Source organism: Diadema setosum, chromosome 10 (genome assembly GCF_964275005.1).
Source record: "Diadema setosum chromosome 10, eeDiaSeto1, whole genome shotgun sequence".
Classification (NCBI taxonomy): domain Eukaryota; kingdom Metazoa; phylum Echinodermata; class Echinoidea; order Diadematoida; family Diadematidae; genus Diadema; species Diadema setosum.
Window position 1 is genome coordinate 26,675,184 of NC_092694.1, and position 24,323 is coordinate 26,699,506.

The window sequence follows — 24,323 nt, forward strand, 5'->3', positions numbered from 1 at the left end:
TTTAAATTACATTCAGTTATGTACGTCAGTTGGCATACCGTCTCCAAGCAGGTCGAATCTCATGCTACAGTGACTCTGCCAAGTCAGCGGCAAAATTCGGACAATGCATGCATAGACTGGCTTAGGGAACATGTTGGTAACCTTTGTGTTCATGTCTCTGTTTCCCTGGAATATCTGCACAAGTAATGAAAGGAAAACATGAGCATTGCATGAACAACTAATAACCAATGAAATACACAAACACAAAGAAACAGACACGCAGATATGCATACATTATCATCATCATCGGGCCGACAATTCGGTTTAAGTAGATTGGGAGAATTCAAACTAACCTTTAATATAACCTTTATGAGTTGATCCATGTTGCTATATACTAGCCCATGGTAGGACCCAGCTCTAGCCTGGTAGGGTTCATGGTTAAGAGTGCATGTGAGTCGGATTGAATAGTGAGCAAGATACTTCGAGAAGGAGTGTTCGCTATAGTCCGGATACAGTTTGGAAGCAGGCTGTTGGATTACACCCTCCCCCCCCCCCCCCTTTACCCATGCCTTTAGAAATTGTCACATCCTCTGAGACGTTGATACTACACATTTCAAAAAAAAAATGATCAATAAAGGATAAACTCACTTTACGACACGAGAATTTTGATTTATTCTTATCATCCACATGCTAATCCCACCTCTCGTTAACCTCTAATGAGAATACATAAGAGATTGTCTCCGTGATTTTTAACCCCTCCCCCTTGATGAAAAAATATCCTAGTTACAGAACCAATTCACTTTCTGAAAAGGTGAAATATAAGTTGGTTATTGGTACTGGTTTTTAAAATAATGTGGTATCACATTTTAAGTACAAAGTCTTTGTAATGGACGAGAGAAAAAAATCTGTAATGAATAAGCTTTTTATTAAAACAAACCTTCTTCAGAAAAGAATGAAATCCTTGCATTGCCTTTTTTTGATGAAGGATCTGATCACAAAACACACCATTTTCTTTTCATTTTATATATTTTCATCAGCAGATAGAGAAAAAAGCCCTTTCCAGTGATTTCTCACTTGTTTTTTAACAATTTATTATCAGTATCTTTATTCAATATTTTTAACCAGTTTGACTCACAGCCATTTCATATCAATACGATTGGCTTTTATTTTCCCTTAACATATTCGAAAGTGTTTGGAAGGTGACCTAACGTTGCATTGAGATATGCCTTATTTGTTCTCATGTATCAGTCAGGCACATGGAATTTGTTGATTTTCATGAAATCTTTGTAGTTATACATCAGATGATTCTGAAGCCGCAAAAAGAATATAAAATATGAATTTAAAAGAACAAAATACCTTTGTAGCACCAGAGGTATACTTCACGTCCGACAGGGCGCCATTACAGCCTCTTGAGTACTGAACTTTGAACGTTTTCACCCACTGCCGGTAATGGTCAGCCCTGCCTTGCGTGATAATTCCAGAGACAAGTCTCCGTTTTCCAAAGTTTACTTGTATCCATGGTGACGAATCGTCACGTGCCGCACACCACGCCCCTCGACGCCCGTTTCCTGAGGCAAACAAGAAGCGTTTTTTTTTTCCGTTTTCAGTTAGGAATTACCTTTATCTACAGGTATCTATTCCTCCCATAACTTTTATCTGAAGACAGCATTGTTGTAAACTGTCGGCTGTAGATTCTCGGGTACCACCTTTTGTGAGTTTTCATAGATATAACCTTAATTCGGTTGTTTGTTTGTTTGGGTGGTTTTTTTATAGTCTATCATATTGGTACTTCAACCGATGTTACACAAAAACGGAACAGCATTTCTTCAAATTATTGAAATTCCTGCGTCGATGGATGGTTTCATTGCAATTGATTGACAAATTGACCGATATCGACGTATTTACGTTACCATTTTGCCATGAATAGAATTTCTGTTTGAAGTATTGGACAATTCTGCAATGCTGAAAGCCTGGTGAGGCCCTCGTGCACTTGAGTCCAGTGTGAATCTTCGAACGTGTTCTGACAGGTGGGATGTCTTTGCAACAAAATACGTAACTCCAAGTCTCGTCTTAACATTGTGAAAGTTTAACTATGGAATAGGAGTTGAAAATAAGAAAAGCACTCTCCGCATAGCGTTTCAGATTATTTATTATGATATATTATAATATACTAATGAGTTATCCTAGTTTAATATTTCATAAGAGAAAAGGAAATTTGACTTTTTTTCAAACAAGAGTTTCAGCACTTCCTCTTTCGCATACCAGCATTCTGATTCAGTCTGGCCCGGTCTGCGCAATTAGGATACTGGTAGCAAGAACTGGTAGACAGCTGGTCTATTGTGATTGACCCATCAGCCATGCCCATCTGCGCGGGAGTGATACCCTCAGCTATGGCTATGTGACAGGGAAAGAAAACAATATGTTTGTTTGGAAATATGTATTATGCATTATATATATATATATATATATATATATATATATATATATAAATGATTATATATACGATTTCGCAAAATGTACTTCTCTTTTTCTCTCTTCATCTTCTGTTTGTATTTTTGCATTTGAAATACAATAATCTTTTGATCGTTACATGTTGTAGTCAGAGGTAATATCATATATGATATAATACACAATAATTATGTATATGTATATATATATTATATAGATACATATTCAGTGTGTGTATAATATATATATATATATACATATTATGTATATGTATATATATATACATATACATATATGTATAAGTGCGTATCAAATAATTATGTTCCAACTTTGGTGGGCTAATGTTTCATAATTTCCAGCTATTGAGAGGACAATGTTGGTTGCAAGGAAAGAACTCTTCCACTTTCCACTGGTAACCAATTATATTGACTAATCTGTTGCTTTTCGAACTTGACTGTTATCGTGAAAGAACAATAAATGTCTCACCGAATGGATTAGATCTGTCAATGAAAGTGGCCATAAAATAGACCAGCCTGTACGAATGCAGGTTTATATTCTATATAGGCTACCGTGTGTCCCCAAAAAAGCGGAACAGTGGATTTTTAGTACCTTACGTTCTTCAAGTGATATATTTTTTGAAGTCATTAAAGAGAGCATCTTCCGCAGAAGACAACTATACCAAAATCATTCCATTTGGTTCAGTACTTTTTTATTCTACGCCAATTTCTGTAAATGCAGTCATACACACTCACACACACACACACACACACACACACACAAACTGTTTTTTTTTTCCTGCCCCGCGCCCAATGTGAAAGCTGTATCTTTGTTGACATGGATCAACAAGCTTACACAATTAGCCTTATGGAACGCGTGTCGCACCCAAATTATTATCTCATACGTCGCAAAAATCCAGCGAAATTTGAAAATGACTGCAATTACAGAGACTGGCGTAGAATAAAAAGTCCTAAACCAAATTTTATGATATTTGTGTTATTGTCTTTTGCGGAACATGCTCTTTTAAATATATCACTTTTAGAACGTAAGGTACTGAAAATCCCCCGTTCCGCTTCTTTTTTTTTGGGGGGGGGACACCCGGTATATCTGTTCGTATTTAGTACACAGAGAAAAAAATGGATAATGGGTTAGTCCTTTTGGAAGTAACAAAGTTATCGACAACTTTTTGGAGGTAACAAAGTTATCTACAACGTGGCAATGTTAAAGGTCATGAACGATAAAAGGTCGGAAGAAACCCTAAAAACAAAACTGCAGTAGGTGTACATTGTAGGCTGTCTTGTTAATTTGACCACTTTTATTGACAGATCTCATCCATTCAGTGAGACATTCATTGTTTCTTCAGGATAACACAAACTAGGAAAAAGTGCAATTTGTCAGTGTCGTCAAATAATTTTATGTGTTCCGTCATGCATGACATTTATCGATAGAATAGCTATCAGTCGAAAGAAGAAGAGTTTTCCTTTCCTCACAACCAACATTGAGCTCTCCATAGCTGACAATATGAAACAAAATCCTTGTAAAGTTGGATTACCTATTCATAATAGTACATTATACGCACTGCATGTATGTGTATTATATATATATGAAGAGTTTGTTTGCAAAAACCGATAAGTCCATATTTGCCAAATGGAGATATTTGCGATTAAAGGTCAAGAAAAATAAAGAGAATAATAAGAAATTTTTTGCTTCTTTTGACCATAACTTCAAAAATATACCTTTATATGTAGTGACCAATGTAGCATTTAAAAGGTATTATTTTGTACTTTATGACAGAGCTCGTACTTCAAAATCTTCAAAAATGGACTTATCGGTTTTTGCAAACAAACCCTTCATATATATATATATAGAGAGAGAGAGAGAGACAGAGAGAGAGAGCGAGAGAGAGACAGCAGACAGACAGACATCGATGAAGAGTTTAGATCGCGATACAAGTTGACTCCATTTTGCTGAGTTGAGAAATTTTACAAATAGAATTGGAAAAATACACAAAAACAACAAATCTTCCTAATATTGTCTTTACTTGTAACTTCAAGAAGAGCATTGTTATGTGAGAAGTTAAGTTTTCATGTTAAAATTTTAATTTTCTCTACAAATCAAATTAAATAATTTACATTTTAAACATTTTCAAGTACAATATTGTACAGTCAAATCTGCCTAGCTGCGGCCTTACAAGGGAGGCTTCCAAAAAATGGTTGTTATAGACAGATGGCCGCCATAGACAGGTGCCTTCCGCATAATATGCTTTTTTCTCTCGGAGGGAATGGCTTTTAGTGGCTGTATACGGCATGTGGCCGGTATAGGCAGGAGGTCGCTTAGGCACGTTTGACTGTATATTCATCACCAGATACAGTCAGACCATTAGGTTATGGTACACTGGCACGCACTGCGCACGGGGCCGCATCGTGCGGTTGCGTGCAGGTTCGATCGAGTGTGTACTACTTCGTGCCGGTTCGTGCCGCCTCGTACGGGTGCGTATGCCTCAGTGCGCCTCTATACGCCCCATGCGACCTCGTGCCCCTCCGTGCGCCCTCGTGCGCCTCCGTGCACTTTCGTGCCCGTCAGTACGCCTCCGTGCAGCTGCGTGCCGCCGCACAGTGGGCCAGAATGAGCTCAAAGTGCGCCAAAATTATATTCCGTGGTTTCTTTTTACCCAAATTTGGTGCCTTAAGGTAATTAGGGGCGTAGAATTGATTGAACATAATTTCAAACTCATATGACGTCACTGTGATGCTGTTTTTTCATTGGCTACCAAAAATCTGTCTGTAAATGACGAATAAAGCAATGCAAATCTTAGGCTGTTATTTTTTTCTTTAAAGATTAATTTCTTTTCACCTTCACTGACACTGCTTATCTACTACCATTGAATACACGATGCTTACATGTCATAGAAAGTGTATAAACATTCGGGTTTCGTTAAAAGAATCGAATTTATGCTGAAAGTTCCATATTACACACGTACTGCAAAATGATACTGTTGTCCGTGTAAACTAATTAGAATATAAGTTTATGACGTACGCTGTACGTTTGGGTGAATTTATTCACTTTATTCTATAGCAGGACATAAATGCGCGATATAAAATCAATCTCCGATATAGTTCTTATCTCTCGACTTCATATATAACCTTAGGCCTATGCCATATCAATTCATACAAGCGCAAAAACCATTTTGTCTAGTTTAAATGGAAGGATAACAAATTGTGAAGTCAGTAATCAGGAAAATGAAAGGTTATGACTTAGCAGCTAAGAATGAGTCTGCCGTGTATGAAAGTTTACTTGGAAAAGCTAGAATAATAAGATTTTTTTTTAATGAAAAATTTATCGAAATCACAATCATATGAAATTATACATTCATCCACGTTCCACAGTGATTTTTTTTTTCTCATCAGACGTCGGAAGCAAAGTTATTTTGCTTCCGACAACCCACAAAGTGTATGGGATCACAGTCTGATGAATCCGACTTGTATTGGTCGCCTATCAGGTCAATGTCAGACATGTCAGGCATGATCCGATGAGGCAAGATCGTCCGATGAGGATCACGCGAGCAATGTCTGACATTGACCTGCAATCGGATTCACAAACTGCGATACTATACACTTTGCTGAGCGGCCGGAAAGCAACAGTCTTTGCTTCCAACGAGCAGCCGATGAGAATAAAATCTCTGTGTTTTGGTGTTTAACGGTTTATCAGCATATGTCAAGAGTAGCATCGAAGTACATGTATTTACGTGTCCATAAAATATGTATCGCAGTGGGAATAGCTATGTTTACAGTAGTGGCTATGACAATTATGGACAATATGGCTACATGGCCTTGGCTATGTGCAATTATGTACTCTTTTATCTTCGGAGGAGGAGTCTTTTAGGTGCCGGACTAGCCCTATACATGTATGTTATAACTCTGTTTGCCTCTTATTCAGTGTTAGTCATGTTTCTGTGTCTTTAACGTGCGAGAAAAAAAAATAAATGAATAAAAAAAAATGCCACCCTCATGCGGCCCCGTATGATAATAATATTGATATAACAGCATTCCTAAGCGGCTGCAAGGTCCAAAATAGGCATAATGTGTCGCGGAAAATCGGCTCTAACACAAAAAGTGGCAAAAGGTGGCAGCCAAATTTGGTATCAGCTTAAAGCCGAGACATCAGGAAATGTGGTGGTAATAAAATTTAGTTGGAAATCCGTGGCAATCTAAACTTTTCATTAGGATATATTAGAAAGACAAATAATTAGCCTCTTTTCCAGGATATTTAGCGTAAAATGTTCATGAACATTAAGTTTCTTTGCATTTTTATGGCATTCATAACGTAAAATGAACTCTAAGAAATATGTGGGAGAAATTACAGGTTGATATCTCAAAAACTACATGTTGAAATTATTTATTTATTAAAGAGGTTACAATTTGCTTTGAAACTCTTAAAATATTGTATTTTGCTACTTCAGGTAGGAAATATACCCCTTTAAAGTACATACCTGATTCAAATATTTTAATGATATATTCTTCAAAGCATTACCTCTCAAGAGCGCATGTCAAAAATTAAAAAATCCCAAGTGCCCAAAGTGACTTTTGGCGCACTTTGGTATCTCTCTGGCCCACTGTGCGCCGTCGAGTGCGTACCATTTGGCACGCTACCGTGCGTGGTGTTGGCACATACGCACCTGTTGGAGGTCGCACGAACCTGCACGCAACCGCAATGAGGCCCCGTGCGCTGTGCGTGCCCATGTATCATAACTTATTGGTCTAACTGTATCTGATTATGGACTTTAATACTAGAAAATAGTGCATATTCACGACATTGCCCATTTTAAGATCAAGCTCTTAATATGTATTCCGATGTATATCAATTATGGAACGATTGGGAAATCATCTCCTTTATTATTGAAGGACAGCGCTGTCTGAGAGATTCGTAATGTAACTTATTATTGGGGAAACTAATCTGGCGGAGACATTATTATTTCAATTTCGGAGAGATTACACTCAGACCTAAACAAGGACACTCCTCACCAGGATATCAATGACGATATTTTTAACTGGCATTGCTAGAGATTATAAGTATTCTATTTTCATTAACATCGGAGCTATTGTGGCTCAACCCTGAGGTGCCTGGTTCGTATCCATCGAAGCTGCGTTTTGTGACCTTCCATAACTTTATACATTGTATAAGGTAAAAAAGAAATAACAATGAAAAAATAATCAGCGTTCAGTAATTAAATCTCTATTCGAAGTTATTTCATACACCTGTGGGGAAAAACAATCTTACAGCGGTTATACCAATGGCAGTATGCTACGCAACCTTAGTTCAGTTTTAATTAAGAAAATTTATTATGTAAATAGTGAAATAAAAAAAAAATGGCGTGATGAATTTCAGCCATGAGATTATGTTATAGACTCAATTTTCTTCAAATATTGGGAGCCAGGGTTGGTGTCGTCTTTTTCCAAATTATCGAAGTACTTTAATCTAGTTACATGAATGAGAACTCAGCAGTTTCAAGATTTGGTCTTCCAGGTCGCGAGGGTAATCTTCGTCAAATGCCTCCGCAGGAAACATTATGAATTGAAAGAATTTAAATTCAATTCAATTCAATTTCGGTTTTATTACAAATAAAACACCAAATAAAAGTCCAAAGACTAACCATAATTATTTAGTTTACATCAAACTTTACAGCTTTACAACTTTACAGGGAGACATAAGGAAAAGAAATAAAACAAACTATCACTTTACGCAACAACTGATTTATATTGACACCCCCACCAAAAAAATAAATGAATAAATAAATGCCACACTATAATTACATTATCATAAAAATTGATAACACCAACTTTAAAAACAAAGATAAGGCATCAACAAAAGGGAAATCGCACACACCCTCATATACAATGTACATACAAATTCATTATATATAATTCACATATTAAAAATCTTTAAACATTTTCAAATTGGCAAATAAGTATTGGATTGAAAAACAGCAACTGAAAATGAATGCAGTCATACACAGATATTTAGATTAATTTTATCCAACTCCAAATAAAGTTACGGGAAAATAAAACCCAGCTTAATGCGAACATCGTAATGTGCAATGACACACACACACACACACACACACACACACACACACACACACACACACAAACAAATCAAGGGTATAAGTATTCGAATAGAGAGTGAGAAAAAATAAGAAGAGAAATTTAAACGTGCAAGTCATACACCGCCTTAACTTAAATGATGAAATGCTTACTGTATAATGAACTATCATTAAAGTGACTCACATCATCTAAAAACAAAGGGTGATGAGAGGTGTACTCCCAGATTTATTGCATAATTTTTATGTGGTTTCTTTGAAATTTTAGAATATGTGAGTCATATAATTTTTTATTAAAAGTGATAAAATTGATTATAACTTCATTCACGTTCCTCCTTTACTATTCGGTTACACTCGCCCAAGCCTAAGTAAGACTTTAACATAAGGTAGAAAAATCACAAATCATTTCAAATTATAACGGATATCTGAGCTTCTGACGGGTACTTCAAAGGCCGATTACCCGTTGTGCAATACCAAGGGCCTGATACAGAACTTTGCGATCGTAGCTAAAGTTATTGCCAAAAAAAGTTTTTGCCTCAACAAATATGAAATTGTCATTTGAATAGACTAGATATACTTCTTCAGGATAGAAACAAAACGATAATATGAAAAGAAGGATGCATACCAGATGTCAGAGATAGGAGCAGAAGACTGACGATGAATCTTCTAGCCATGACGATGAACACAGCTTGGGCCGCGAGCCACTGACAAGAGAGAACTCAAGATTGGAAAGACCTTCTCGTCCTACCGGTTTTACGGACTGTCAACTGTCTGACTCCCCTCGGCGCCGCGGTAGAATTTATGTAAAAACAGTCCCTCTCCCAAGGGTATGTTTTGCGCATTCCAAATTTTTCTAACAGGAGGTCCTACGTACGCATGCACACACAGTCACAAACACGCACGGACGCACACACACACAAAACAAACAAACACACAAACTAATTGCAACACACATGTGCCCATACGCAAACCGCATCATTGCAATCCCTTTCTGGTACTAGTATTCTACCGCATCGAAAGTGTACCCATCTTTTCTTCTTCTTTTTTTTAACTGACTCTTTTGTCAAATGGCCATCCCGCCCAGCCTTAGGGCCCCATTGAGACCCAAAAACTCCTCAAATAAGAGAATTTTCGAAACATCAGAAGAAGCGTCTCTCTAATAGGGGAAGGTGGCGGGGCAGGTAGCCATTTGTGGAAGTGAATTATTCCATCACCCTAGAGATAACACACCTTGCTAAAAGTGGTGTCAATTTTGACAATGCGCTTCCACAAAAAAAAAAAAAAAGATGAGAATCTGAAAAATAAGCGGCTGAGGTGTGGTTCCCCACGTCCGCGGGGTTTTGATTATAGTGTGCGTATTTCTAAAACTGGGAATGCTCTCAATACTCTATAAAACACTCAGTTAGTTTCATGGATGATAGTTTTTGCAACTGATTGACAAATTGCTCAACATCGACGTAAATAAGCACTGGATTGATAAGTGCTTCAGTAGTAGCCATGATAAACAAACAAACAAACAAACATGGGCAGTGATGGGCGTACGTACTCGAGCAGGATTCGAACCTTCAAATGGGTACGCCCATGAATATTTATCGTGGCTACTACTAAAGCACTGATCTATTCAGTCCTTATTTACGTCGATGTAGGGCAATTTGTCAATTAGTTGCAAGGAAGAATTTCATGAATTTGAATGGTATGGAGTTAGATGCAATCAATGGCTATTACACAAATGGTGCAAAAACGGAATTTCATTCACAATGTATTCCGAATAATTGTTTGAAATATGATTAATTAAACTTGAAGCGCTTGAAGATCTTGCACCCGAATGTATACAGTCTTCTCGAAAATCAAGCTCCTTTTCAGTCAGAATGATTTTCATATTCTCTCGTTGAATTAACATGGCTTGATGATTCAATATGTGATGAACAGATATGCATTGACGGCATTTGAGTTTTACGAAAAGATAGAAACAGAAATGGAGGAGGCGTAGCAATATGAAAATTAATTTGAATTATTCAATTTTACACAATGATTCCTTAAGACATTCAGAGGGCATACCATACCCGTCATATAGTCGGAGAACCGTCTCTGAAGTCTTTCATCTTTGTTTTCAATTTCCATTTCAATTTCAATTTTGTATCATGGCACAGACCTCAAACACTTTCATTTGTATTTTGATTATCAAAAGCAATTGGTGTCTTTCTACACAGCTTTCATAAAGATAATAATGATAGTAACAATGATAATAATAACAATAACAATAGTACTAATATTAATGATAATGAAAATAATAATAATAAATGTTTTCATTGTGGATGATCTAGCTGAATTGTGATAGTTTGATAAGCAATTTAACTAATGAGATAAAACGTCTTAATGACATTCCTTACAACGAAGGAATGATACCATATCTACTGCAATAACAATTGATTAGTTGGGTTCATCGTACTAGACTGACACCAACGAGTTATACAGCCCATGAGTTCAGCATTGAAAACAGGTCCATGAGTCATACAGCCTATGAGTTCGACACAAGGTAAATAAATCCCATGAATTCGACACTACGTAAAGACAGCGCACGAGTTCGACAGATACAACACGGGGTTTAATGTGTTAAAGTTATATGACATGAAAATATAAATTATACAGATTAACAGATTTTGTTATTGGAATGAGTATAAGAAGCTGTGTAGTACGGAGACCTTAAAAATAATTTAAAAAAAAGAAACAATCTTGTTTTCGCTGAAAAGTTATCATATGCTAACACATACATGTGATGAGATATGGAATGTCATAAAAACTGTGTTGACAAAAGATGTTTCGAACATGTGTGACTCACTTGCAGATTAGAGGACGGAGAATTATCCTGGGAATTATTCCTACGCTCGTATATGTATATTTCGAATCACGTTATTTATCTGACGCTAAATTAGGAGTCTTTAAACGCATGCCACACAAAGCTTCCCTTGCCCATGGTATTTGAACCTCTGACTGATTCTATAGCGCTCATTATTTATTGGGCTAATCTGATTTTGTATTAAATCAACACTCTTTGATACGAGACTCCTGTAGAAAGCTATCTCTGTCAAACCAAGTACAGAATATTGTGTAACCATGTTTGCCTTTATCGTGAAGCATCCATGTCTTCCATTAGAAATGACATCCCCACCGTCATGCAAATTAATTTAGGAGCGCAATAAATGAGAAGGTTTTGCATTAGATGTAACGATATGTGATCAGGGCCCTGTTGCAAGAAAGTTGCAATCAATTGCAAATAATTGCTAATTTTGAAACAACCATTCTGATTGGCTCAGGGTCTACCCTATTAAGAAGACATGCATGCAACAATGACTTTGATTGGCCAGTGACAATCAGTTGCAAGTTGCGTTTAAACGCAAAGTTTCTAGCAACGGGGCCCATTACAGGTATACCTATATACATCGGGAGGGGTGAGTGGGGATTGAATATTGGCAGTCGGGATGGGAAGCAGAAAATTTCAACTGGCTTCTTGTAATATCGTTTTTGTTGATGTACTGATGTATCAATAATGTATTTGTATGATTATAATCAAGTGTAGGTATGAATGTGTATTTTTGCGTGCGTCTTTATGTATTCGTTGCATCTTATACGGAATTTCAAATGTGATTGCTCATGTCAAACCGGACGCCTCGGAAAACCCGCACGACCGCGAAGGACGAGCTGAGAAGAGCAATCTTCAAATTTTCTATTCCAGTTGTATTTTGACAGTCTTACTATGTGATTTTACGTGAATGACGAACCAACAAACAAGCCATCACAGTCCCAGCAATATTAAATCCTACCTCACGGTAATAAGTTTATGGAGACTGCTTTCACAATTGTGCTGCACAATTCAACAACTGCCAAAAGTTATAATGCTCATAACATACATAATCCTTACACAAAGTAGGCTACGAGACATCCGTTTCTTGTGATCTGTCTCGTGTCTCTATAGTATGGACAATAAAAGTAGAATTTTACCTAAGTAGCCTTTTCAGGGTTACTCTCATAGGTCAGAAGATTAAATTGCAATTAAACTATATCTGTTTACAATGAAATATTTGACATAGAGCTTTCATATCATAACCTAGCGACATGCAAATGTTCTGCAATCTATATACTATTCATTACAGGCCCTACATACATGTAGGAACAGGAGGCCATCAATATCGCAAAACATAAAGTACAGCAATTTCCTAGTCAGTGAATTTTCCACAATAATAATGATGATAATAATAATAGCAATATTTAAATAACAGTACCAACTGTTTTCATAGTGAATGATCTAGCTGAATTGTGATCGTTTGAAAAGAAATTCAGCTGAGACAAAACGTCTTAATGGCATAACAACGAATGAATAATACGATATCTACTACAATAACAAATGATTCGTTGTAGTCATCCCACTAGACCGACACCCGCGAGTTATACAGCCCATGAGTTCAACATTGAAAACAGGTCCATGAGTCATACAGTTCACGAGTCATACAGCCCATGAGTTCGACACTAGGCAAATAAATCCCATGCGTTCAACACTAGGTAAAAAAAAAAAAAAGCCCACGAGTTCGACAGATACAACACGGGGCTTAATGTGTCGGTCTCGTGGGCCTTGTTGGCTTAGTATCGAACTAATGGGCTGTTATGACTCGTGAGCTTGTGTAACTCATGGGCTGTATGACTTGTGAGCTGTATATGATAAGGTTTTGCATTAGATGTAACGATATGTGATCAGCTATTCCTATATCGGGAGGGGTGTGAATGGGGATTGAATATTGGGAGTCGGGAAGTGAAGGGAAGGAGAACATTATAACTGGCTTCTTGTAATATCGTTTTTGTTGATGAACTGATGTATCATTAGCCGGGTTCACACGTACAAATTAGCGGGATGACGATCGCGATGCAAATCTCGAGATTTGTATCCCGCTAATTGATGTACGTGTGAACCCGGCTATTGATTTCGTGGTACGGAATTTCAAATGTGATTGTTCATGTCAAACCGGACGCCTCGGAAAACCCGCATGACCACGAAGGTCGGGCTGAGCAGAGCAATCTTCAAATTTTCTATTCCAGTTGTATTTTGACAGTCTTACTCTTTGTGATTTTACGTTGAATAAACAATCAAACAAACAAGCCATCACAGTGCCAGCAATATTAAATCCTAGCTCACGGTAACGAGTTTATGGAGGCTGCTTTCACAATATTGAGCTGCCCAATTTAACAACTGGCAAAAGTTATAATGCTCATAACATACATAATCCTTACACAAAGTGTGCTACGAGGCATGTAACTTCAAAATACTTCTAGCGATCTGTCTCTCTTTGGACATAAAGAGCAGAATTATACTTTAGAAGCCTTTCAGGGTTACTCTCACGGATGAAAAGATTGAAATGCAATCAAAATATGTCTGTTTTCAGTGAAATCTTTGACGTATAGTTTTCATATCATAACCTAGCGACATGCAAATTTTCTGCAATTTATGTGCTATTTATTAGGCCCTACATAGGCACAGGAGGTCATCAATATGCTATTGCAAACATAAAGTAGAGCGATTTCCTACTTTGTGACTTTTCCACACACAAAAAAAGAAACGATCTTATTTTTTTTTCCTGGACTATCAATGATAATAATGATATCAACCTCCACTAATAATAGCACCATTCTCTGTATCTACATTCCTTCGCATGAAAAAAATTGTTTTCAGCTTAAAAGCCGCTGTTTACCATTTTGAGCAGTGATTTTAAAGAAAACAAAATGTTCAAAGGTCGATCAGCAGTATACTTTTCGCCTTGAATCCTAAAATATAAGGAGATATCACTATTTTTCTCTGTAAACCACATAGACGGTTTATTCTAGAAATAATTTGAGTAATTCTGTTGTTCACAATTTGTATAATTAACTAGTTTATGTAACATTGATTATGCTGAGTAACATTTTTGGCTTGGTTGTTTCTATCCCTAGCTCACATTTTAACACTATTTTGAAGCACTAAACTGGCTTTTTGTTTCATCCGCAAATAGTTAATAGAGCCTTTAAAGTGGAATGACGATTTTGAAGGGTTTTTTTTTTCCCATAGCGCCGCCATTATAGTAGTGGAAGAAACTCGAAATGCTAATTCAATATTACTTAGAGGAAAAAAATGAAAAAGGCTATTTTTTCACTAGTTTAATGCTGCTTCTTGTAATAGGTATCTGATTTTAAGTAATGCTTAAATCATTATCTATATAGAATGGATAGCTTAATTATTAATGAAGACGAAACATAAGTATGTGGGTCTTTTAACATTAATAAGTTACCTTATATACGCACTTTTATTTCTTTGATCATTAGCGTGATTGAAAGCTTAACACGTAAGACTCACTGCTGGTTAACTTTTTTAACATCACCATAGACTACACAATAATAACACTGGCCGCCATTTCCAGCCCTCATTCTCAGTAATGTTCAGACACTATAGGCTTTCCAACCCAGTTTTATCACATTTGCATTCGAATTAACGAGAAGGCGTTAAAATTCAAGCAATTTTCGTCAGTGTTTTTAGTTTACAGTCTACGGTCCTCACTGTGAGGAGTGTTTATCGTTCTACTATATGCAAATATCAATTAGGCTGACACATTATGCGTTAGAATTTAGCCTCGGGGTCGTTGTTACACTTACACGCCATTTTTTTTTTCTATTGGTTCAGTCCGGTCTATAAAAAAAGGGTCCAAAAGTACTAACAAAAAAGCAACAAAACAAACAAACACGTATTTGCAACCACCTAAGAAAGTCACAGGTGAGTTTTTTTTTTTCTTTCTGTCCTTTCCTGGTGTAATGATTTATTTTTTTTTTTGTGGATGCCTATTTACTAGCAATTATCAAGGATGTAGAAAACCAAGTGTCTCAACAGCTCAAGAAAGACTTGTCAGACATCAACGGAGGCACTAGAAATGCAGTACAGTCGCTGAAATTGTTCGAGGTTCCATGGGCATAAACGAGGCTCAAGAAGAAAACACGGATAAGTTGGAAAGGATCGGAAGATCTTCGCAGTAACATCACAAGATAGGAAGAAAGTTGTCATCCAATCACTGCACGACGTCGAGCTCCTTTGCTATTCCACATGTTTAAGTGATATTATGATATTTGATTATGTATGTCTTTATTACAATTGGATTTCAATGTGTTATATTTCAGCATTCAAGATATGACCTGTATGACTTTCTGGTTCCGTACATGACTTACGAAATAATTGCAATTTTTATATTAGCTCGATTTAAAAAAAAAAAAAGGGATAATAATAATTTGAGTTATCACGGGCAAAGACTATAGAATGATTTACGAAATGACCTTAAGCTGAAACCCACTTACGAAAGTTTTAAAAAATAATGTAAATCCTTGTCTTATTATACACATTTGGTGGCAATAGTGGCATTAAGTAATACATAAGTGAATAACGTTTTGTTTTGCAAACTTACTGTAACCACTATTTGAATGGATTTTTTTTAATGATTGTATTTTATATTTCGCTATTTATCTTTTGTGCCATGCAGTCTTTAATTGTTCACTTGTTTGATTTTGTTCCTGTTTTCTTGTGTTTTATTGAAATTATTTTGTTTTCTTCATTTATTGCAAATTTCATTATGTCTCTAAGAGCACATGATTTGACTAAAAGTTGCTGTCGTCCTTAAATCAATCATCGAAACAACACGAAAAAAAAAATACTTCGGTCTGAAGAAAAATAATAGAAACATCCGAGCAAAATACAGGCGCCGCGGAGAACAATAGAGATCAGTAGAGAAGGGTAGAGGCTGACGTAATAGAGCAGTCATCATAGTTGATGAATATGCAAGGCCATTAACATTGTCCTTTCTTGGTCTTATTTTATCTCTTCTGGATGCTTATTTACTCATAGTATTCATCAAGGAAACCGATTGCACAAGATTTAAACTGTCTTGCATGGCATAATTCGTTGTGCTCGGTAGTTTGGAACACTGGGAAGTATTGGTAAATGTACTAGATAATCCCCTGTCTTTACTCATTGAGTCGAGTCTTCACATGCTAGTAGTCTACTTGAGAGATTAAGTACTTTCTCGATTGAACGAAGGAAGCCGAATACATCTCACTGTGATAGTAAAAATTTGTTGATACTATTAGTTACATTGTATGTATCAAGCGTAAAGCACGTCATTCCCCGGAGGAGGCAACTGTGAATTTGGTGTAATGCCTTGCCATATAAAATACCGCATTGTCCCTTCACCCGACGAAAAAAAAATTATCAGTGACAAAATTCTTTGTTGTTGTTGCTTTTATTTGTTTTTTGTTAAAAAATATAATGTTTTACGAAATTACCTTGTAAAAATAATGTAAATACTTGTCTTATAATAGATATTCGGTGGTAATATAGTGCCATTAAGTAATATAAGTGAATAACGTTTTGTTTTGCAAAATTACTGTAACCACTATTTGAATGGATTTTTCAATGATTGTATCTAATATTTCCCTAATTATCTTTTGAGCCATACAGTCTCTATTTATTCACTCGTTTGATTTTGTTGCTGTTTTCTTGTGTTTTATTTCAAACTTCATTGTTGATGAATATGCAAGGCCACTAATTGTCCTTTCTTAGTCTTATTTTATCTCTTCTGGATGCTTATTTACTCATAGTATTCATCAAGGAAACCGATTGCACAAGATTTAAACTGTCTTGCATGGCATAATTCGTTGTGCTCGGTAGTTTGGAACACAGGGACGTTTTGGCAAATGTAATGGATAATCTCCTGTCTGTACTCATTGAGTCGAGTCTTCACATGCTAGTAGTCTACTTGAGAGATTAAGTACTTTCTCGATTGAACGAAGGAAGCCGAATACATCTTACTGTGATAGTAAACATTTGTTAATACTATTAGTTAAATTGTATGTATCAAGCGTAAAACACGTCATTCCACGGAGGAGGCAAACTTTGAATTTGGTGTAATACCTTGCCATAGAATACCGCATTGTCCCTTCACCGGACGAAAAACAAATCATCGGTGACAAAATTCTTTGTTGTTGTTGTTATTTGTTGTTGTTTTTTGCTTAAAAAAAATATAATGTTTTACGAAATGAAAAAAAAAATATCGGTGATGAAATTCTTTATTGTTGTTGTTGTTATTTGTTTGTTTGGTTTTTTTTTGTTAAAAAAACACAGTCCAGGGCAGTATATTGATGCCAGAGGTTATAACGTTGACCATGGCAAAAAAACTTATAAGGATTAGTCAAACGGTTTGATTTGGTCTTATAAGGATTAGTGAAACGGTTTGATTTGGTCTCTCTTTTTTGGATAACGTTTGGAAAACGGTTTGATTTGGTCTCTCTTTTTTGGATAACGTATATTTGTAACACAACTGTGATATTGGAAAGTACAGAAACACTTGTACGCAGCAAGATTAAGCACTTTAAGGGAGAAAAGTCCTTTGTTTTTGAAAGCGTATTCCAGGAAAGGTATGATAATAACCTAGACCATTAGACCAATTTGAAAGGAGAGCTTACATCCTTACAATTTTTATTACTTTTTTTTTATCCAGTCTATCCAAAGTTACACATCACGCCTGTTTGCGGCGATTGGTTAGAAGAAGCACGAGTGACAATTTACGGAATTTTATTAAGAAGATTAGAATATGTCTCACGCATCATTCTCTCAGCCAACCTTCATATTCATTTGTAGCAGGATAGGTAGCAGGGACACTAATAAAAGAGCAGAGAAGATACACAGGCAGAATCAAGTTACGGTATTAAATTCCGTTTTTGCAAATATCTATATTTTGTGAAAGGTAATATTAGCTATATCTCATGAAGAATCCTTATCATTCATCTATGGGACCAAAAAAAAAAGTTTTTTCCTTTTTCTCCGTGGTATTTTATCCATCAGTATCCAAAATCCCAGAATTATGTACCCGTCATCCTTGCTGTAATTTTCAAGCAAAGTTTCGTCCCTAAAAGGAAATAAAATCCATTTACGATGAATAACTTTGAATCTTAAATAATTTCCCCAACATATCAATGTTCCCACTACCAAATAAACATGGACGAAAATGAATGTGCGGTCCATAGCTGGGACTAAAATCTAGTTACATCTCAGTTTTACTTCCATTGTCGTTTGGACAATATGATTCCGTCACAGTGCGATCTCGTCAATACTTCCGGTGATCGTCAAGTCAGTTTGTTCTTCAGAAGACAGAGTAGGGAAAGGGAAAAGACATGAAAGAGGTTATTGAAACTTGGTTGCTGCTTATTCCGACGTATGTATGAAAAAAAAAATGTAATTTCAGATTACTTTCCAGAGTTGGGATTTTTACTGTACGATTGCAAGAGCCTTGTTTATGTAATCATAATCCGTCCCTTTTCTAATAACCAAACCCATTACCCAACAAACAAAAATCATATCAGAACTCAAGTGGGAGGGGGGAGAGATTGCTCCCCCCCCCCCAAAAAAAAGAAGAAAACAACAACAACAACAACAAGGTATTGATCAAATCGGCTTTTGAAGATAGAAGGTTAATGCACGCAAGCGCACGAAAGAATTAACACAATAGATGCATTATTACAATCAATATTTAGATTTCTTTCAAGGTTAAAATGCACGGTTTTAGCAGACTAGACGAGTGACCAATATCACTCATCATTGTTTGTTTCTTTTTATCAGTTCTTTAAGTTCTGCGTTTTCTTCTTTCGGAGAACATTAAAACGATTGTTGATAATACATAGCATACAAAGTACACTAGAAAATCATAAGGCAATGCCTTGATATACCCCCATCTCACTAGGCGGCGATTCCACTACGATCATCAAAAATCGACAAAGCGCCACGCGGCGGATCGTGGCTTGATCGCTTTAAATCTTCTCCATCGTATCTTGAGCGGTACACACTAAGAAAAAAAGGTTCAATAAGGGAGCTAGAAGGGTTCGAAGTCGCGAAAATGGGTGCAAACTACACGATTTGAGAAAATGGTGGAACTTTGCTTCTTATATGGTTCATTTTGGGTTCGATCTTGCCACGGTCATTGACGGTGCAATATTACGCCCCAAACTAGTCTCAAAACAAAGGCCATCCTATGGTGTTGCTCGGCACTAAAATGCAATATTACATATCCTTGTGCTGATATTACGAACATATATTTTTTGATATCAGGAAACTTAAATTTCTTTCATATTCTATAATCATTCATGGAGAGTATATTTTCAAATTAAGTTGAGTCCATGATGAAAGGGGTCTACAAAAAAAAACAAAAGTAGAATACCTGATTGCTTGTCTGGTATTGACCAATCACATTGTACACATAACCTAGGAGGTTTAACAGATGAAGTTCCAACTGGATGTAATTATTCAAATAGTCGTCAGATTTCTATTGCTGTACAAAACAATTCCACAGGTGCATTTGTGCCTTCGCTGATCGGGATTCGATGCCGCCGTCTCACTGAGCAATCTGAAGATTCATTGTGGACGTTTACGTAATTTTGGCTATATTTTGCTTCAAATGAAATCCTATACTTTAAGATAAAAACATATAAAACAAAAGTCAATTCTGAACAGAAATATTATTGTGCAAAAGTGTTAATCAAAGCTGTTTCATGTGAAAGTGTTTAAACTGTACCCTGGATAGCCGGTTTATTTTATCACTTTTCCTCATGATTCTGACAAAGCAAACTGATATGAATCTTCAAATAGAATTCTCTATCAATAGAAACATCAGATTACTGCCCAGGCATGCCTATTAGAATAATGTTCGTTTTATTTCATTTTTTTGAGCAATTTCTATTCGTGTATCTCCGTGTCTTTAACATTCTCCTAACCTATCTCTTATTGGTTGGGATGTCGAAACGTAATTACCATTACAAAGACATATCTTCCTGTTTGTGGTTCATTCTTGCTAAGGTGCAATATTGAGCCCATAACAAGTCTCAAAGAAAGACCCATATGGTGTTGATCGACACTTGAATACAATATTGCATACCGTCGTGGTGCTACTATGTACATGTTTTTTTTTTAAAGACATCATAAAACTTGATGTTCTCCCATAATTTCATAATCATTCATCGGAGCATTTTTAAATGAAGTTGAGTCTTTGATGGAAGGGTCTGCGAACAAGCTAACGAAGAATACTTGACTGCTCGTCTGGTATTGACCAATCGAAATGGAATATGTCACAGCATTCCCTGCATGCTTACTGTGCGATGATGGAATCAAACCCTACTACACGCTAAAGGTTTTCGTTGCGACTCGATCTCGGGATAGAAAAAAAAAAGTCAATATTTTTTCAAGGCCCTCAAATCTGGAATTCCATCCACTCTGATGTGAAATGTAAGAAAACGGTACAAAGTTTTAAGGAAGCTTTAAAACGTATTTTACTTGAAAGGTTTTCTGGAAGTTACCAATATCATTTTACGAATTTATAAGAGACTAGCAAGATAGGGTGTGTTTGTGAAAATGACATCTTGTGTATTGCTAATATGCGCTGGTCCATGTTTTTGTCTGTGTATGCATGTGTGTGTATGTGTGAGTGTGTGTGTGTTTGTGTGTGTGTGTGCCAATGTTTTTCTCTGTATATACAATGTATTTACTTTTCCGGGATTAGTTTTGAATAAGGCCAGTTGCCTTCTCACTCACCCCTTCACTTGATATCTTTTGCTGTTTGTTTGCTTTGTTTTTTTGTTTGTCACATTGTCATTTTATTCATACCATTGTCACATTTTATGTATGCATATTTTATTAAATGAACGTAAAGGAAATGATAAACTAAAATCATTTAGAGAGCAAACTCGCGGATATATAAGGGTGCAAACTACACGATTTATTTGTAAGGGTTGATTTTTTCCCCCTTTTTTTTCATGGATTCATGCACGGTAAAGCCTAAGGGTAAAATGCATGCACATGAAAAATGTAAGCACATGTTTCCGTGTGCTTGCAAACACCACATTTTAGAATGAATAAAGACTAGCTGTGATAGTGGAATTTCTCATGAATAAATAATAAAGCATTAAAACCCTGGCTATTGTTCAACACCATTGTCAGGGTGTTAACCACATACTCCCATACACACCCATTGACCCCTGTGCAAAGTGAAAATTTTGTACAGAGGGTTGGAAATAGAGCAAAATCTGTAACCTAACTGTGAAATTAATCATGGATTTCATGAAACTGATTTGTGTTTTAAACCGCCTCCAACGAAGTTGTACACTATACAACTATCTCCCATATCAATGATAGTGTTATCTGATATATAGTTACTGAATTATTAAGAATCAAAAGTGGATTTTTTTTTTAACGCCTATTAATCCATAGAATACATTCGATGCAAAATAATGACATGGATGTTTCCTAGAGTGTCAATTCACGGACCCAGTAGTTTGGTCACCTGGTGTGGGCATGTTCATTCTTTTCTTGAACATGATTAATGAATTCAATGAATTGTTGAGTCGTGCAAACTTATGTGCGCATAAGTTGACTCCCAGATGGCTCAATGTACAGCTCGTTCATGCGTGTTTGAGCTGAGCATCTAGCGCAAATTCCATTTCCATAGCAGATCAGCTCTTCTGAGGCTTTTCGTAGCGGCTTACTGCAACTCTGACTTCAAAATTATTTTGTCCACTTCATAATATCAAGACCCCGCAGATTCCTACCACGTGGAAAATGGTGAGTTAAAACATCATCGTGAAGCATGATTTGAAATATCCACAATGTTCTCGACCAAGGCCTTACTCTCGATATTACCCTTCATCAAATTTCTTGTATCTGTTATGTTTTTGGTTGTATAGCCATGTCTTATAATGTAGGCTTGCAGGCAGTAATATTAAAATGTTCATTTTAGAATTCTGAAAACTGGCTAGTTTTATGCGTGCTGTTTTCTGTTCTATTTTGTTTTGTTTCGTAACCATTCTGTGGAATTAGAGCAGCTTTAGCGATAAAATGTCTTGCTAAAGACGTCATGGCATTCCGATTTCAGATTTCAGATTCATTTATTGTTCATTTAGGAAATTCTTTTTGTTGGTACATGGGCGTGCACATAGGAATATCTACATACATGCATAAACTCACATATATTCATGTACATGTACACATTATAAATGGTACAATTTTCACTACATACACAATTATACAAGCATAATTTATACTCACAATACAGTGAACACATACATAATCACAATTTCAAGTAATTCTTTATATTTACCGATCAACAACAAAACAAAATAGTTAAGAAAACGTAGAATCGGATATTCCTATAGGAAGTGTATCCTTAACATAACCTTTACGCCACCTCCCCCCCCCCACACACACACAAACACACATCCCCAAGGATAATACATCGCGTCGTGCCATACCACTATTTTGATTAATAACGAATAAAAGGAAGGGAACTGAAGTTGATGAATAATTGTTGATAAACTTATGGATAAATAGACTAGTGTACTAACTAAACTTATAATGGCAAACATTGCACGCTTATCTTTATGCTGGGATAATTCTCTGTAGTCAGGTAGTGTTAGTGGTAGACTTAAGTTCACCCTGTATGCAGCAAGGCAGTGCATAAGAATTGAACTATATATTAAGCTGCCATGGAGTGAGTTATGTAGTCACATTTACATAAGTTAGCTCTTCTGCAAAATTATTACACACGCATGAACAGTGGCCTTGAACTCATGACACTTGATTTTCCTTTTCAGGTATTCAAGCAAGATACAATATGATGAAGTTGCGCGCATTCTCCTGATCACGTAAACTTATATGCAATTCTGAAGGAAAGAGTGATTCCTCAACAGAATATGTAAGTTTCATTAATGGATTAATCCGTAATACATGTATTTTCAGGTTATTGATTCATCTAGATTTTCAGCATGTGATATCCGTGAAGTATATTATATTAAAGCGTATTATTACACATGAACGCAGTTTTATCGATTACTATAACGTAGCCAACGTTTAGTGGGTTGCGGAAAATTTGATAAGACTATAGTGCAATATTTGATACCATCTATAATCGAGAGATATGTTACTCAAGTGGACCATTGCGATCATTCATTCTTGCCTTTTCCGTTCTACGTCTTCTCAGTTTTTTTTTTTGACTTTTTCCTGAAAACTCCATGATGGATTGTAACTCATACAGGCAGCATCTCTACCCCGCAAGAATCTTCATTTTTTTTTTTTTACATTTATTTATTTATATATTATTTATTCTATTTTATTTTATTTTATTTATTATTATTATTTTTTTTTTTTTGGGGGGGGTAATCTTCTTTTCTGTAACCAGTATTATCAAAGTAAATCAAATCAATGTTATGAATAAGTAGAGGGGCTATATTTTCTCTTTTTTGTGTGTGTGGTAGCAGGATTAGAGGTGTCAACCATAATGGGCATCATTACACCCATTGCCATGGCCAGCACCCGGACCATCATCTGTGGCAAGCTCAGCAACGGCTGAATGGCTGAGGTCTATAAGTCTTACTCCTTTCCTAACTGTGTAAAATATACAGCAAACTGATGTTAAATTTGCATGTAATTTGATGTTGTCTTACTTTGTTATTTTATGTTATGAAGACTTTGAGTTGGTCAGGAAAAATGTGGGAATATTTGAATATGCCCTATGTCATAAATGTATGCAGGCCTACATAAAAGGTGTGTATTTTCATCTCAGTCCAAATTCGCCAGATTTTTCTTTTCAACATGACTTTCCTCAGGCTATTCCACATTTATTCTTTTTTTTTCAGCTCTAACTTAGTGATGTCGGCATGCTGTCTCCTAATTCCCCGTCTGCCTGGAGAGGACATGCTGTATGTC

General features: G+C 36.2%; 1 protein-coding gene across 1 annotated transcript; it reads right to left on the bottom strand.

Annotated features, from left to right (window-relative positions):
- Positions 1-12: 12 nt before the first annotated feature.
- On the bottom strand, positions 13-9,276 carry LOC140233897 (lactadherin-like). The gene is made up of 4 exons (XM_072313985.1): positions 9,147-9,276; positions 2,242-2,373; positions 1,336-1,547; positions 13-174 (listed from the first exon to the last, which is right to left on the bottom strand). The coding sequence occupies exons 1-4, from the start codon at positions 9,193-9,195 to the stop codon at positions 13-15; spliced, it is 555 nt and encodes a 184-aa protein (XP_072170086.1). The 5' UTR covers positions 9,196-9,276.
- Between the last annotated feature and the right edge of the window lie 15,047 nt (positions 9,277-24,323).